The 16,457-nt window shown below is 55.6% G+C and overlaps 2 protein-coding genes and 1 long non-coding RNA gene across 7 annotated transcripts; 1 reads left to right on the plus strand and 2 right to left on the minus strand.

Moving 5' to 3' along the window:
• Window positions 1-1,664: 1,664 nt before the first annotated feature.
• KEAP1 (kelch like ECH associated protein 1) lies at window positions 1,665-9,539 on the minus strand. 4 transcript variants are annotated; one of them, XM_036876112.2, is made up of 6 exons: window positions 9,419-9,539; window positions 6,539-7,224; window positions 4,290-4,975; window positions 2,981-3,186; window positions 2,524-2,700; window positions 1,665-2,375 (listed from the first exon to the last, which is right to left on the minus strand). In XM_036876112.2, the coding sequence occupies exons 2-6, from the start codon at window positions 7,175-7,177 to the stop codon at window positions 2,209-2,211; spliced, it is 1,875 nt and encodes a 624-aa protein (XP_036732007.2). In that variant the 5' UTR covers window positions 7,178-7,224; window positions 9,419-9,539; the 3' UTR covers window positions 1,665-2,208. The 4 variants fall into 4 exon arrangements, with proteins under 4 accessions (XP_036732007.2, XP_036732005.2, XP_036732006.2 ...); XM_036876110.2 differs by lacking the exon at window positions 9,419-9,539 and adding an exon at window positions 8,862-8,999; XM_036876111.2 differs by lacking the exon at window positions 9,419-9,539 and adding an exon at window positions 8,109-8,605.
• Window positions 9,162-10,684, plus strand: LOC130680091 (uncharacterized). Its single transcript, XR_008993103.1, has 2 exons — window positions 9,162-10,212; window positions 10,422-10,684. It is a non-coding gene; the product is annotated as an uncharacterized LOC130680091 (long non-coding RNA).
• Window positions 10,685-11,142: 458 nt separating this feature from the next.
• S1PR5 (sphingosine-1-phosphate receptor 5) lies at window positions 11,143-16,067 on the minus strand. 2 transcript variants are annotated; one of them, XM_036876128.2, is made up of 2 exons: window positions 15,945-16,067; window positions 11,143-14,123 (listed from the first exon to the last, which is right to left on the minus strand). In XM_036876128.2, the coding sequence occupies exon 2, from the start codon at window positions 14,105-14,107 to the stop codon at window positions 12,911-12,913; it is 1,197 nt and encodes a 398-aa protein (XP_036732023.2). In that variant the 5' UTR covers window positions 14,108-14,123; window positions 15,945-16,067; the 3' UTR covers window positions 11,143-12,910. The 2 variants fall into 2 exon arrangements, with proteins under 2 accessions (XP_036732023.2, XP_036732021.2); XM_036876126.2 differs by lacking the exon at window positions 15,945-16,067 and adding an exon at window positions 15,546-15,671.
• Between the last annotated feature and the right edge of the window lie 390 nt (window positions 16,068-16,457).

Genomic DNA, 16,457 nt, shown 5'->3' on the forward strand with positions numbered 1-16,457 from the left:
CACCATGGCCACCTTGCAGCCAGAGCCACTGACTTTCAAATGTGCACTCAACTGTGACCTTTACCTGCCTGTCACTCAGCATGTCTATAATATTGCTTTGGCATCTGGCTTATCTGTAGAGTGACCAGTGGTCCTGCTTTACCTGGGACTGAGGGATTCCCAATGCCAGCCTTTCAGCGTTCAAACTGAGAAAGTCCCAGGCAAACCAGGACAAGTTGGTGTCCCTATTCCCAGGCTAGGCTGTCATCTCCATGAGGGCAGGGGTCATTCAGGGCTAGTTCACTACCATAGCCCCAGTGCCCAGCAAAGTCAGGCCTTAAGAAAAAGTTATTTTTGTGGAGTTACAAAGTGACTGTAAAAACTCTTTTGTTGGTCCTGCAGTTCACACAGGGCCTAGTGCCAAGTAGATGTCAAAGGCCGTTTTTACAGATACGAAACTATTTGCCAGACTGCAAATACCCAAACTGCTTTATCTATCAGTCAACCTTCATCTCAAGACCAGGGCTCTAACCCATCTGAAAGGAAACGCCATCTGGGATAGGCTGCGTGGCTTTTGGCAGGTAATGACATGTAAATCCCGACTCTAGATTAGATGGCTGCTTCCAGAACTTTCACTGCTGTACCACTGACCTCTTTAATATCCCTTCTCACAAATACAGTGGTAGACTGTGTAGTGGCTGAGAATGGGGCTTGGGGCACTCTACAGATCAAACCTGAACCCTACCACCCAGTGGCCACGTGACCTTGGGCAAGCCACTTCTGCGAACCTCCACATCTCCATCTGTAAAGAATTCAGGTTTGCCCTTCCTAGCTCATGACACCTTTGAGGATCAAATCATGTGTAGAAACACTTAGCAAATGCTAAAGGCTATCCAGGTATTATGTTTACAGTTCCTAGTCCTCCCCCATCCATTCAGTGCAGCCAATGTAGATTTTTCTTGTTCCATTAAAAATCTTAGGTTGAGGATCAGAGAACTGGGCCCAAGACAGCCTTCGGGGGAACTGAGAGAGTGAAGCTGCAGAGATAGGAGGTACCAGGTTTTCCCTGGAACAGAAAGAATCAAATGTTTCTTCTCTAAGCTCCTTGGAAAAAAACCTTTGAAATCCCCAATAGTTGAGACCATACTTCACTCCCTTTTCCCCCCTCCCACAGCATGAACAGAGTTGATTGGCAGAAAATATTGGGGCCACATACTGCCTTCACACAAATCATCCAGAAGAGACCAGGCTTGTGATCCTTTGCCTAAGAAAATTCCCAAGAACCAATTTGTCCTTTTAATACCCAGGTACCTAAATAAAAGGTTCCATGTGTGTACTGAAGTGCAGAAAAATGACCAGATGGATTTTCACCGAATTGGGAACACATGTCTGGGATGGCTTGTCTTAAAATATAAACTGTACACCCATATGACATTAATCTTGGGGGGGCCATAGGAGAGGTGTCCCAGTGTCAAGGTCATTGGCTTCAAAGCAGCCAAAGTGATCAACAGAGCTAGCTCTGTGTGGCTTGCTTATGGGGAGAAACATGCCCCACGTGTCAAGATGATACAGGCTGAGATAACAAACTGGTTTCAAATTCAAGTCCTAAATCAAAGACTTGAGTGCATTTCAGGAGGAGAGTCCTTTCTGTCCCTGCATTTGAGATCTGCAGCCCCGGTGGCAGACACTAGTTAGTTTGTTCTTTATTTTCATTGGAAAGTTACAGGGTTTCTTATCAACAAAATGACTGTCCAAGGCAGAGATATCCAGTGGTTTCTATGTACAGGCCCATCCCTGGGGTCCACATCTCCAGAGGGGCCTCCCCAACTGAGGCCTCAGTTGGCTCCTTCCCAGGCCTCCAGGAACCAATCACAAAAACCAGCCTGACCTTGACACCTGCTTTCGCCCCAAAGGGGGGCCTGCTGGTGTGGGACCCAGGCCTAGTCTTGGAGTAGTGGAAGCAGGGGCCCCTCTCCTGGGAGTCTGCCTTTCCTGCACCTCCCTCCCAGGCAGGCTTTCTTGGACATTCCTGGGACTACCCGGATGGACTCATGGGTTCCCAGTCTGGCCTTCTCTTCATTTGAGGTGTCATTTTAACATTAAGGCATCCAGCCTCCCATCTTGGAGGTCAAGCATTTGCTCTGTCGCCTTTTCTTTCATCCCCGTTTTTGTACAAAATGACAATACTCTTGATCAGACCCTTTTTTTTGGCCAATACACAAGAGTGGTTCAACAGGTACAGTTCTGCTGGTCGATCTGCTTCCGGCAGGGTTCCATGGTGACAGCAACGCCCACCCCGCTCCGGCCAGATGTCATTCTGGTCACCTCACTCCAGGTGTCTGTGTCTGGGTCGTAACACTCTACACTGTCCAGGAACGTGTGACCATCATAGCCTCCTGCAGGGAGAGCAGAGGGGATGGTCACTCCCTCCGAGGGCAGGGGAAAGAGGAGGAAGAAACCACGAGAAGCCTTCCTACTAGGACTGAAGCCTGCCCCCAGAAGATGACACTATTTATTCCCAGGTTTCCACTCCCAGGGCCTCACCGAGAACGTAGATCCTTCCCTGGTGCACAGTAATCCCCAGGGCACTTCGCCGATGCTTCATGGGGGCTATGAAAGTCCACGTTTCTGTCTCCACATCGTAGCGCTCCATGCTGTTCAGCTGGTCCTGACCATCGTAGCCCCCCGCAGCATAGATACAGTTGTGCAGGACGCAGACTCCTAAAGCACAGCACGCAGAGAGGGTGACTCTGGGGCCTGGCTTCTGGGGCCCCAGCCACCACTTCTAGTGGGGGGCGCCCTCCCCTCTTCCCTTCCCCAAGGGACCCTTCAGAAACGAAGCCAGGAGAGAGGAGCTTACACTCTGCCAGACTCTAGTTCTCCTGTGTGTGCCACAGGGTTCAAGGTTGAAACAGGAGTCCTCACCCAGGCCTGGCCGCGTTTCACTCCCAGGGGTGGGAGGACGTTCCTCCACAGTTCCCTCCCCACAGCCCCCACCCACCTGCCCCACTTCGGATGGTGTTCATGGGTGTAATCATTCGCCACTCATTTCTCTCTGGGTAGTAACACTCGGCTGAGTTGAGGCGGTCTGTTCCATCAAAGCCCCCAATGGCATAGAGCAAGCGGTTGAGGACAGCCACTCCCACCCCAATCCTTCGAGTCAGCATTGGGGCCACCAAGTGCCACTCGTCCCGCTCAGGCTCATACCTGCAAGGGCATAGAACAATGACAACAGCAATCAGAGCAGACCTTCATGGCACACTTGCTACGGCCCAATATCCTCATTCTTTATGCACTTGAACTCTTTAATTCTCATAGTTCAGGATGCAAGTTATCAGTAGCTCCATTTTCCAGATGAGGAAACTGAGGTCCACAGCCATCATCTGCTTAAGGTCACTCACACATCTCTTGGACTCTAGTGGCTCCATCATATCACTGGCCAGGCCCTGCGCTGGGTGTTATGTGTATTTATCCCACCAAAGCCCCACCCAGCCTGGTGGGGTAGGTTGTCCTCCTTATTGTCCCCCACTTCACAGATGACAAGATGGAGGCACAAAGAAGTGAAGTAGCATGGCCAGGGTCCCCGAGGAAGTGGCAGAGCTGGGGTTTGACCCACCCAGCCCTCTCAGACACCACAATCCCAATTCTAACAACTAGGCTACCACCCAGGATGGTTTTTCTCAAAGCATAGTGTTTAAAATTCCCATTCCCCAGCATTACTCCAAACCCAGCAATGCCAGATCTCCAGCATCTCTAGCAGTGGGCAGGAATTTGTTTTCAAGTTCTCTACATGAGAACTGTGTCCTGGATCCCACTTCTGGAAACTATGCAAAAGGGAAAAGCCCAAAATGCTCAGCCTCTAAACATAGGACCATTGTGCACAGTTGTGCAGGTGGTGTACTGCACAAGAGCACCACATCTAAGGGGGCCCTTTCCACACAAAAGACCTCATATGTATGTTTATCACAACAGTTTTTGGATAGATGGCAGTGAGGTGACATGTTTTAACAAAATTAGCATACTATAATAATTTCAAACTGACAGAACTTTTCCCAGACTTGCACAAAGGATGCAAATCTTGTATGGGTTTGTGACAGCCCTGTCAGCAGTTCCCAGGCCCAGACAAATTAACCAAGATTACAGACTATAAATCTCTCCGGAGTTTCACTTCACTTTGAGGCTTCCATTCCCTGAAGGCAGGGTACAGAGACAGGCACTCAAAAACAGGGGCAAATCCCTGAACCCCGATGGCTTAAAACCTGTTAGCAGCAAGGCCCTTGGTGCCTACCCTTCCCAGCCCTGCTACTCACCTTTCCACACTGTTGTGATGGATGCAGCCATGGGAGCCACCAACAGCGTAGATGTGCCCATCGATGACCCCAACCCCAATTCGATTGCGCGGTACGCTCATGGGGGCGCAGGGCGACCACTGGTTGGTCATGGGGTTATAGCAGTCCAGGGCGCTGGAGTCGGTGTTGCCGTCGGGCGAGTTGTTCCGGCCGCCCACGGCATACAGCAGCCCACCCACCACACAGCCTGCCAGGCCACTGCGGGGCACCTGCAGGTCTGCCAGCCGGAGCCACGTGCCATCACTGGGGTTGTAGGCCTCCAGGAAGCTGAGCGACTGGCGGAAGTAGCCACCAGCGGTGTAGATGAGCCGGCCCACCTTGGGTGCCCGGCATGGCATCACCTGTGTGGGCTTGTGCAGCGTAAGCTCCTGGAAGATCTTGACCAGGTAATCCTTGCAGCGCGAGTCCGACTGCAAGATCTCGCACTTCTGCAGCTGCATCTGCAGGAAGTGGGGCGTGAGCGAGTGGCAGCGCACAGCCCGCAGCAGCGCCTGCACATAGAAGCGCCGCTGCTCACAGTCGTATTTGACCCAGTTGATACACGCATGGAAGACCTCAGACTCGCAGCGCACATTCAGGTCATCCCGGCTGATGAGGGTCACCAGCTGGCAGTGGGAAAGGTTGAAGAACTCCTCTTGCTTGGCCACCTGCAGAGAGTGTTAGTGTGATACGCTAACTCCTGTGTGTCTCCCCCATGGCCCCTCAACATGCAACCTTGGAAAGACCTTGGACAAGTCACTCAACCCTCCTGACAATCTCGGTTTCATCATCTGTAAAATGGGGACTCAAATAGTACCACCCTTGCAGGTCGTGAAGATTAAGTGAGTTAATACTGTGTCCCAGGCCTGTGGTACACACATATTTAGGTAAACGGGCAAAGACTCAATGTGCCATGTACCTTTTTGTATCATTTTGTGGTAGAACTATAAGAATGTTAGTTTTTTTTTTAATGAAATTACTTTTTTAAAAGGGGAGATTGACTAAAAAAGGAAAAGGTAATAGCAGTACAATATTCTAGGGGGAAAAAAGCACAGGCTCTGAAGAAAGCCACCTGAGGTGCAATTTTGGCCCATTGCTTTCTCACTGGGTGACCTCAGGCAAATACCTAAAATGCTTTGTGCCCCAGTTCTCCTTTCTTCCTCGGTAAAGGCGGGATTATATTAGTAGCAGAGCTACTCCTAGGGTATACAGAGGCCCCGGGAAATATTTCTTGTCAGCTCCAGTGTATATAAATCATTTTAGCCTCCCCACATCAGCAAGTTACCACGCTTCCGCGACCCCAAGCCCAGACAACCCGTTGAAAGAAATACCGGGCAGGCCGTGGGAGAGCCCTGCTCTCAGACCGCCTCCCTGGAAGCCAAAGGCTCTGGGACTCAGGCCAGAGCTCCTTGGGCATCTGGTCCACCTCACATGCGGAGTGAGGGAAAGAGAGCATCCATCCCTGAAGGATGGAAATGGAGACCACAGTGTCCACCCCGGCTGGTCCCAGCCACTAAAGGAGGACTTTGAAAATTTCCAGGAAGACATTTCAAAGCCTGAGACTCCCTAAGGCTTGGGACCTGGTGCGTGGCCCTGCTTGCCCAGGCCTGAGAGTGGTACTTCCTCATAGCATGGTTGAAGGATCCGATAATTTAAAGGATAGCAAGCACTTGGAACAGGGGCAGGCCCACAGCAAGTACTCAACAAGCACTATCATCCCAAAGGCACAATCTCTACTGGTTGCCACCCAAGAACTGGGTTTCTCATCGTGATTTTTCAAGAAGTCTCCTGTTATTTTCTGTTTACAACTTCCTCCACTCAAAAATGAAAATGAAACCGAGAACACTGTGAGGACAACCCTGTGTGGACCAAAAAAAACACATATAAGGGTCACATATGAGGTCCGTAGCATGTCATTGGTAGTCAATAAATATTTGCTGAACTGCCTGAAATGCTGAGCCCAGGTCAGCATACCCAGGGTTGAGCTGCTGTCATGTTTTCTGCACCCTGTCCCCATTTCTTGATCCCAGAGACCTGTGAAGGCCTCGCTTTCTTCAACTATTTCCTGGAGTTGCCCCTGATGTGCAGACTAGGAGCTCAGACTACATTTTTCTCCAGTTCCCTGATCTGACCCCAACATCTCAAGGGGGACAATGACGACCACCCATCTGTCCCTGGTCCTTCTGATACCACCCTCAAGTGCTGGCTCCACAGCCCCTCCCCTCGCTCACCTCCCCGAAGTGCATGTAGATGTATTCGCGGGCACGCTGGTGCAGCTCAGCACAGCCGATCTGCTCGGCGAAGTTGGCGATGCCAATGGCATTGCTGGGGTCCAGTTGCTGCACCAGGAAGTCACTGCAGGCACGGACGACGCTGTCAATCTGATACATGATGGCGCCGTTCATCACATGGAGCACACACTTCTCACCCATGGAAATGGAGGCTGTGTAGGCGAACTCGATGAGGCGCTCCATGACCTTGGGGTGGATGCCCTCGATAGACACCACCTCCATGCCCTGCTCCCGCAGCCCATTGGTGAACATGGCTTTGAAGACGGGACTGGATGAAGCCAGCACCACCTTGTGAGCCATGAACTGCGCGGCCGGCGCGTCCTTGTATTTGACCTGCAGTGTGACATCACATAGCTGCTGGCTGAGCCGCAGCTCATTCATGATGCCAAAGGCCTGCTTGGTGTGGTCCTCCAGCGTGTAGCTGAAGGTGCGGTTGCCATGCTGGGAAGGCGTCACCTCAGCCTTGCACTCAGTAGAGGCGTACATCATTGTGTCCCCTACCCCCTCGGGGCGTTGTGACATCAGGGGCAGGAATCGGGTGTGGGCCCCAGCCCCACTAGGCCTGGGTTCCGGCTGCATGAGGTTCCAGGTGACAAGGGACACCACCACCACTGGCACTCAGGGGCCTGGAGGAGGGAGAGCACAGGGCTGGGGTGGAGCCTGGGGCCAGGCCTCCTTTTTGAAGCTAAAGTGACTCCTAGACCAGTTTTCCTTCCCAAGCCCAGGTGAAGCAGCATCCATTTGTGCTAACTGCCCCATGGCCTCACCAGCCCAAGGGTCTATGTTAAAACAGGTCAGATGATACCCCTCCCCTACAAGAATCCCCCCACAACTCCCTATGGAGCAAAGATAAAAACAAACATTTCAATGGCCTGCCTTCACAGTTGGCCCCTGTCCACCTCTTCCCTTTGCTCACTCTGTTCCAGCTATCTGGCGGCCCTTCCCTTCCCAGAGCGTGTCCAGGTCATTCCATCACTAACCTCACCAAAATTTATTGAGCATCTGCTGTGTGCCTGGCACTGTTCTAGGTCCCAGGACATAGAGATGAGAAAGACACGCATAAACTGTGACATAAACAGCCTCATGGAGCTGACACACGGAGAGGGAAGGGCCATCAAATAAGTGAAAGTTATTAATGAACAGATCATTGAGGTCATGAAGAAAATGACAACAGCATTGTGACAATGTGACTTGGGGGCAGTTGCTTTAAATCAGGTAGTCCAGGCCTCTGTTGGAGCTGAGATGAGGATGAACATAAGAAGGGGATGGGGATGGGAGTTGGTTTTCCAGGAAGAGGGAACAGCAAGTGCAGAGGCTCAGAGGTAGAATGAGAGAGACAACGGTGGAGTGTGATCACAGGTACTGACCACTGAAATGAGGGTTTCCATGAAACCTGTGGGACCTGGGGCGCCAGGGCATGCGTGGGTTGTATATTGAAAGGTCTTCCGGGGAGAAGGGGGTATCTGCAAGAGGCTCCCCAGTTTCTCCATCTTATCTTTCCCAGGCTCACCTCAGAGTCACCTCTTCCCTGTTTTATTTCCATCACAACACTTGTCAGGAACTGAAATGGGCCCCTTTGCTTGCTTGTTGCCTGATGGCCTGTCCCGCTGGCCCTCAGCCCCAACGTTCCTGAGGGCTGGGAGCCCTGTGCAGGTCAAGGGTGGTACCCTCCCTCTCGTGCGCCTGCCCGGGGTCCTGCCTGGAGCCTGGCACCGCGCAGGGGTCAGAACGCGTGTGGCTGGCTGGCGGCCCGCTCCACCGTGCCGGCCGAAGCACCCCTCTCCACGGGGCCCAAGGCGCCGCCTGACCGCCCTCTCCCCTGCGGAGGCCCCGGGTCTGCCTCTCGGTCTTTGGCCAAGCGGTCAGCGGTGCCCCCTGCACACTTCCCCCTCCACAAAGCGACGAGTGGGGACTGCGCATGCCCCGCCTGGGCCGCCACCAAGGCCCGGAGACGGGAGGTAGGGACCCCGCCAGGCCGCACGGCCGCCAAGGCGCAGACCAAGACCCCCGCACTCCGTGGTCACCAGCCCTCCGTCCGAGCGGCGCTCCCCGGGCCTCTCTCCCGGCTTGTGTTGCTCCCAGGCCACCCCGCGGGTCGCGCCGTCCAACAAAAGGACAGGAATCGAGCCGCACCCTCCTCGGGGCAGCGAGAACCCCGAGGGGGCCCGGCGCACGGCCCCCGGGCTCCTTGCCCCCAGGCACGGCCGCAGGGGAGCCCACGGCCCGCGGTGCCCACAGCCCGGGCGCAGGCCGCCTCACTCACCCAGCCATGGCCGCGCTCGGGCTCCGCCTCCGTCGCCCAGGCCCGGGCGCCTCCATCGCAGCGCGCCGGGGGGAGGCGCGGAGCGCGCGCAGGTCACCATGACTAAGCAGAGCCCGGCACCGGCCGTGTCAAAATAAAAGTCCCCGCGGCCCGGGCCGCCAGCGGCCGGAACAGCAGCGGGGCCGCCTCCCCCTCCGCCGCTCCCGCCGGCTGTCGCCCAGCAGCCCCGGCGTGGTGACCACAGCGCCCGTCACCGCAGCGGCGGGGCGGGGGACCGCAGCCCTCGGCGCGCGCAGCCGCGTGGTCGCAGCAGCAGGTAATCTGAGCCCCGGGTTCGAGGTCCGACGCGCCCCAGCCCGCACCAGAGATCGATGGACACCTCTCCCCGCTGCCGCCGCCGCGCTCACTCTGCCCGCGCGTGGCCTCGGTAGCTCTCGCCGTGGAGTGGGGATGCCCGGGGCACGGCGATGACTCCGGGCACTGTGGTGCCACCAGCGCTCCGAGTTTCCGGGAAACCCGAGGGGCCGCGGCCCGCCCGGGGGCGGCTCTCGCCTAACCTTCGCTGTCTGGGACCCGCGGGCGCCTCCGCCGTAGGGGGACCTTGGCTTCGGGGCCCAAGGCCTGCGGGGTCGCAGCCGTCGGGCTGGGGCGGCCTCAGGACGCCCGAGAAGGAGGCGGGGAGAGGGCGGAGAGGGCGCGGCGGGGAAGGAGCCACGATTCCCCGCCCTTCCCGCAGGTGCCCGGAGCCGTGGGCGAGGAGCCGGGAGTCGGGCGAGGGCGCAAGGTCAGGAGGGACTGGTCGATGCCCCTTAGCGCTGTCCCTTCCATCGGCCCGGTTTCGTCGTCTGCGCGGAGCTGCCCTCCACAGCCTGCTCTTTCCCTTTAAGTCCACGCAGCTCAAGCCTCACGGTCCGCCGGCCACAAGATCCAACTAGAATTATCTACCTAGTTGCTTTTCGTTGTCTTTGTATTATAGTTATCTCCCATTTAGAGGCGCTTGGATCTCGCCTGCTGGGGTTCGAACCCTCGCTCTGCCACTCTCTAACCCTGTGCTGGTGGGGCAGTGACGTAACCTCTCCATGTCAACGTTTCCTCCATGTGACATGGTAATAGTACTAGCACCCACCTGCTTAGTCGTAGGACTAAATGCAAATGCCAGCGCCCACTAGATAGGATCGATTGTTTTTTCATGGCAAGAGATACGGATTTGCCATTTATGCTGTTTATAAGTTAACTTTTAAATAAATGTACTTAAGTTTATTTTCAGAAGTCCATCCAAATGAAACTAACTGAATAGAAGGAAACGCTAGACTCCAGATGTTGCTCTACGAAAGGATTCCGCCAGACTTGGGTGAATTTGAAGTCAGGGTCTGGGATTAGGATGATAGCTTCCCTGGGGGTATGGGGGGCTTTGGGTGAAGGTGTGATTCTGGACTGCTCCAGAGGGGGCCCCATAGCATAGTCAGTGAATAGGCGAAGTGGCTGAGGCTGTGGGGAAACCAACACCTTCGTGGATCGTGACCAAGAGCAACCTCTTATATCTCAAAATAAAATCTACAGGCCCTGTGATCCAGTAGCTACCTGCAGAAATTTGTCCGAGGTACACTGGCACATGTGCAGGAGGAGGTATGCACACGGATGTTTACTACAGCACTGAATATAAAGGTCGGGGATTGGATTCAACCCACATATCTCTCCACAGGACCCTGGTGTAATAAGTGGTGGCACATATATGCTGCCAAATACTATGCACCAGTGAAAAGGAGCAAGATATTTACTGTATGAATGCTTACCTCGAATTAAAAAAATCTAAAAACAAATAAGCTATGGATTGAACTGTGTCCCTCCCAACCCCAAAATATCTTAAAACCCTACCCCCTCCCATGTGATATTTGGAAATGGAGCTTTGGCGAGGTTATTAGGTTTAGATGAGGTTACAAGGGTGGGGCCCCCATGTAGGGATTAGTGCTCTTATAAGAAGAGACACCAAAGCCCTTGATTTCTCTACCCAATGAGAGGACAGCAGGAAGGTAGCTGTCTGCAAGCCAGGAAGAGCCCTCACCAGCAGCCGGTCATTCTGACGCTCTCACCTTGGACTTCCAGCCACCAGAACTGTGAGAAATAAATTCCTGTTGTTTAAGCCACCCAGGCCATGGTGTTTGTTATGGCAGCCTGAGGAGACTAAGATAGCAAGTACCAGATCTGCGGTATGCAACAGTTTCCGAGACATACTATTGAGTGAACAAAGCAAGTTGCAGAGCAGTGCTAAGAAGACTGATAATGTGTTTAGCTTTCAGCTCATTTATTTGTAGAATAGCTCTGGAAATTTCCCAGGAATCTCCCCAGTGATCACATACAAAAGGAGAACTGGTGTTTTTTTGAATTTTGTAAAGTGTGAACAAGTGAATAAATCTACCATCACACCATCAAACACCTGAACAATGGATGAACTTCACCTTCCCTTGGAAGATTAAAGGACCCTGGGGTTAAGGGTGCCAGATGGCAGTGGGGCATTGGGTCTGGTCCTTGGAGTGTCCTGGGACCATGACCCCAGGCTTGAGTGTGTGTCCGAGGAAATAGGATGGTTTCCCTGCGTTGGCTTGCAGAGACGGCCTGAGCGTGGTCGGCGGAGACTCCGGACCCCAGGCTGGGTCAGTGGCCCCCAAAACACACTGCTCCTTGCGGCTGCCTGCAGTTCCCAGCCTCCCAGCAGGTGGCGCGCTGCAGTCTGAATTTGAAGCCCCCCGCCCCTCCCCCACGCCGACCCCTCAGCACAGGGGTCAGGAATGCGCCTGGGACAGCCGGGGGCTGTGGCCAGCGCTCCTGGAGCCTTTTATGGGCACAGACAGGCCCTGGTAGAATCCCCGGCCAAGAATACAGACCCCTGAGGGAGGAAGTGTCTGGCCTTGCTAGCCCCCTCTGGAAGGCACCAGGTCTGTACCTCCTCCCGCCTGGGCGCCTGAAGGCCTGATTTAGTCACACTGGGACAAGGTACTCACTGCTTGGAGTGTCTTCATCTGTTAAACGGTGCTGAGGAAACCTACCTTGCAAGGTTGCAGTGAGCATGAGAAAAATGACTTGGGCTTAACAACTGCAGGGGTGACTAGCCAGGCACAATAAGTTGTAATTGTTCTTATTACTTTATTATTTTTATTTTTTATGAAAGATCTGACCCCATACTCAAAGAAATCTTGTTTCAGATAGGAATTGGCTGAGTCTCCCAGAGTCCAATTTTAGGGTGCCCTGTTTTTGGCATCCTCTCCTCTGAACTGGAGAGTTGTCTTTGATTCCTCTTTCTTTCTCTCTCTTCCACACTTGATTCCTTGGTAATTCTGTCTGCTGTCTTCAAAATTTACCCAGAATCCACATGGTTTGAGTTCCCATTATCACCCCCCTGGGCCAGTACAGTCCCCTTCACCTTGTTCTAACTTCCACCTTCCTTCCCCCACCACGATCTGTGAATATCTGAACCAGGTCAAATCCCTCCTCTGCCTGGATCCCTCCATGACTCCCACCTCACTCAAGGCAAAAGCAAAGTCCTCCCCTGGGTCCACAAGGTCCTGCCCCATCTGCCCCATCATTTCCCTGCCTTTGTTTCCTCCCTCTTATGCCACTCCAGCCACACCAGGATCCTTGCTTTTCAAAGAACACACAGGCACCCTCCAGCCTCAGGGCCTTTGCACCTGCTGATCCCTCAACTTGAAATGCTCCTCCTTCACGTATTCCCAGGACAATGACATAGCGCACATCACCTATCATCACCTGTCCAAAAGTATCCCCCGACTACCATTACATCACTGTATTGTCACTGAATTTATTTCCATTATCTCTTCATTACTGCCAGTGTCCCTGCCAGAAGGTCAGTTCCATAAAGACAGTTTTTTTGTGTTATTCCCTGCCGTGGAGTTTTAGAGTCGATTAAACACATTTTCCTGCGTCTCTTCGGCCTCCACTATCTTACGTTGCTTTTCCTACAAAGTACTTGGTCTAAAGAGGAAAAGTCTGCAAAACAGCTCTTAGGCAGGGCAATGGCAGGCTTCGGAAGGACATCAGTCCGCGACCGCAGCGGGTACCAGGGTCCGGGCAGCTGTGGGCATGCCGGGGCCGCCCGTGGAGCCGCTGGTGTCTAGTCCATCCCGCTGGGGCGACGAGCGCTCGGAGCGGCTGGAGCTGCCGTCCAGGCCGGGTGGCAGCCAGCGGTTCAGGCCGTCCGAAGCCCCAGCCTCGCTCCCAGACCGCAGGGAGGCGCCCGAGCCTCGGCCGCAGGGGCGACGGCCGCAGCAGATGAGGCGCAGGAGCGCGTGGCGCAGGTCATGGTTGGTGAGCGTGTAGATGATGGGGTTCAGAAGCGAATTGGCCATGGCCAGGCCCAGGAAGGGGTCGGCCTGCAGGAGCACGGGGCAGGCACGCGCTGGGCACGCCACGTCGAGCAAAAGCAGCAAGAAGAGGGGGCCCCAACACGCCACGAAGGCCAGGAGCACCACGCTGAGCGTGCGCAACAGCGCCAGTGAGCGAGGCGTGCGGCGCGCGCGGGTGGAGGAGCCCCCGCCAGCCGCAGGGCGGACCCGAAGGCGTTGCGCGTTGGCGCGCACCTGGCAGTAGATGCGCGCGTATAGTGCACAGATGGCAGCCAGGATGCCCAGGAAGGCCAGCACGCAGAAGAGCACGTAGGCCTTGGCGTAGAGCGGCAGGACGGTGGAGCAGGTGTCCAGACGGCCCAGACAATTCCAGCCCATCGCGGGCAGTAGCCCGAGGAACAGCGATACCCCCCAGGCGGCGGCTGCCAGCGCCAGCGTGCGACCCCGACCGGCAGCCGGTGCAGGTCCCCGGCGCGCCATGGTGAGTCGGCGCTCAAGCGCGATGGCCAGGAGGCTCAGTACCGACGCGGAGAGCGCCACGAAGACGCCACCCTCACGTGCGAACCAGAGCGCTGGCGACAGGCGCAGCGTGAGCGGTCCTGACAGCAGGATGTTGGCTGCGTAGGCCGCGCCGGCCAGCAGGTCTGACAACGTGAGGCTGCCCAGGAGCAGGAACATGGGCGCATGGAAGCGCGGGTGGCGCCCTAGCACGAACAGCACCGCCAAGTTCTCCAGCACGATGAGTGCGCACACTGCCAGGCACACGACGGCGTCGGCGCGCAGCCCTGCTCCAGGCTGGTAACGCGCACCGCGGAGCTTGCCGGTGTAGTTATAATGCAGGACGATGACCTCGCTCACTGGCGCTGGCCGCAGCAGCCCCGACTCCATGGGCCGCCCCCCAAGGCTGCGGAGAGGTCAGGTACAGTGTCAGGCCCGGCGCGCACCATCCCTGCGGCCTGCGGGGACGGTACGGGCAGAGCCTTGAAGCCTGGGAAAGAGGCCCTAACCCCCTATCCACCACCCGACGTTCATGCCGGGGGTGGCTCAGAGGGATGCAAAGGGGTGTCAATGGAGACCGGCCGACACAAAAACAGTATCACGAAGGGACATGGTGACACACAGTCCCACAGGAAAGGGACGCTAGTAATTCACACACAAATAAGAATACCCAGAGACATTGAATCATAAACAGACAGGAACACACACAAATACAGCCACACACTGAAGGGACACCAAATACAATAAGACACCGACAAGGACATGTACACACCTAGGCACAAACTAGGGCAAACATACAGTCACATCCCAAGAGGGAAACACGAAAATACATCACATTTGTGCAGAGCAACTTAAAGACACAAAAGAACACAAAATCAGGCGCATGCAGACAGGGTCTCACGCCCAGCAGCACAGGCCACAAATTCACAACTTCCACCCACACTGGGCCTGGAGCCCAGAGCCCCACAATCTACATGCCTTGCTGCACACAGGCCTTTTTCCTGCCAAAACCCCTCATCCACCGCAAAGCCCTTGTGAAAAAGCTGAGCCTATCCACCCATTTTACAGAGGCAGAACCGGAGGGCTGCAGACAGAATCCACGTCGCACTGATAGGCTCTTGCTGAGGCACACGTGTCGTTAGGATATAATAATACTTCCCACCTGCAACTGTACCCTTTAATCCCCTGGACAGCTCTCCCCTTGGTCCCAATTTACAGACTAGGAAACTGAGGCTCAAAAGAAGTTCCTCACATAGAAGCAGGCATAGAGATCTCATAACAGCTACACAGAAATCAGCATGAGTCTTGCTTAGATGAGAAAACTACACAACTGCGTGAGTCCTGCTTAGATGAGAAAATGTAGCCAGAGGAGGGGGACGGACTTATTTGCACATGCATACCAGACAGCCTCAGTTGCACACAGGAAACCACGCGCAAATACAGACCCACAGAGAGTCTGGAACTCGGCCACACTGGAGAGAGGCGGGCGTAAAATGTACCTAGACACGGGTTGCATTCTCTGTGATGGGGGCTTCGCACAGACACAGTCTCTGCACCTCCCGCCTCGCCTCGCTTGCCTGGCAGCGGGACTGAGGTAGCGAAACTTGCAGTGAGTGGCCCGGAGAGGGCGAGACCAGGGGATTCGAGGCGCCCCCACTCCCATCCCGGGGCCCCGAAACTAGCCTTGGAGTTGCTGTTTGCCGCTCCGTAGAGGCCTCCGGGAAAGCCCCGGGAAACCCAAGCAAGGGGACCGGGATGGTGGCCGGGACAATCCCCTCCGGGCCACCAATCCCTGTGCCCCCAAGGACCCACTGCGCTGTACACTCACCCCTGAGCCCTGGTCGTGCGCCCCCAGCAGTTGCACTGCCCCGAACCGAGAGAAAGAAGCCCACTCCGCGGGCGGGGCTGGAGCTGGCAAGCGAGTGGGCGGGCCCGCAGCGCAGACGGCTGGCGGTCGCTAGCACTTGCCCCCTCCCCTTGTAGCCTGGGCACCAGGCCTGCGGCTGCCAGCCCCGGCGGCGACTGGCACTGGTGAGTCTTCGGCTCCCCCTCCCGGCCTGGGTTGCCCTCCCGGGGACGCTCTGTCGCGGTGGGAGGACCCGGAGACAGGGGAAGGGGAGAGTTCTCAGCAGGGGCGGCCACAGCCTGAGTCCCTTTTCCTTCCAGTGGCGGGGTCTGGTCTGCCCTCTGGCTGCTGGGTACTGGCTCCTCCCCATTTCCCGCCTACCTTCCAACTGCACTCTGGCTGCACCCGAAGGGACTCCGGCAGCGAGGGTTAGAAGGTCTTCAGCGGGGACGGCGGTAGCCCCAGTCCCCTCCCCTAGCGGATAGGTCCCGGCGGCTGGCGGGCGCAGGCCCCTCCCCATTTCCCGGCTCCCACCCCCGGCTTGGGGATAGAGGGGGAAGGGCGGGCGCTGGCAGGGTTCTGGTAGGAACCTCCCCCACCCCAGATAAGGAGGATCTGGCTCGTGTGCCCCCTGGCTCCGCCTGCCCGTCTCTCCCACATTCATCGCTCCTGACAATATGATTTACTCCTATAACGCGTTGCTGGTCTGTGTCTCCACCCCACCATCAGCCCCACGCAGCAGGGATTTGCATTTGCCATTGGCACTGCGGAGACCCAGTCGGTGCCCAGTAAGTACCCGTTGAGTGAGTGAGTGAATGAATGAATGTCTCCCTCACTGTCTCTGCGGGTATCTCTCATCAGAACTCTCAAGATCCGTCTGTTTCTCCCTGTCTC

The sequence above is a fragment of the Manis pentadactyla genome, chromosome 12 (assembly GCF_030020395.1).
Source record: "Manis pentadactyla isolate mManPen7 chromosome 12, mManPen7.hap1, whole genome shotgun sequence".
NCBI lineage: Eukaryota > Metazoa > Chordata > Mammalia > Pholidota > Manidae > Manis > Manis pentadactyla.

Coding starts and splice junctions, on each gene's coding strand:
- KEAP1 (XM_036876112.2), bottom strand. CDS start 7,177: ATGCAGCCGGAACCCAGGCCTAGTGGGGCTGGGGCCCACACCCGATTC. Junction 3,187..4,289: donor CATCACAACAGTGTGGAAAG/GTGAGTAGCAGG, acceptor ATGCCCTTGCAG/GTATGAGCCTGAGCGGGACG. Junction 2,701..2,980: donor CACCATCCGAAGTGGGGCAG/GTGGGTGGGGGC, acceptor GCTGTGCTTTAG/GAGTCTGCGTCCTGCACAAC.
- S1PR5 (XM_036876128.2), bottom strand. CDS start 14,107: ATGGAGTCGGGGCTGCTGCGGCCAGCGCCAGTGAGCGAGGTCATCGTC.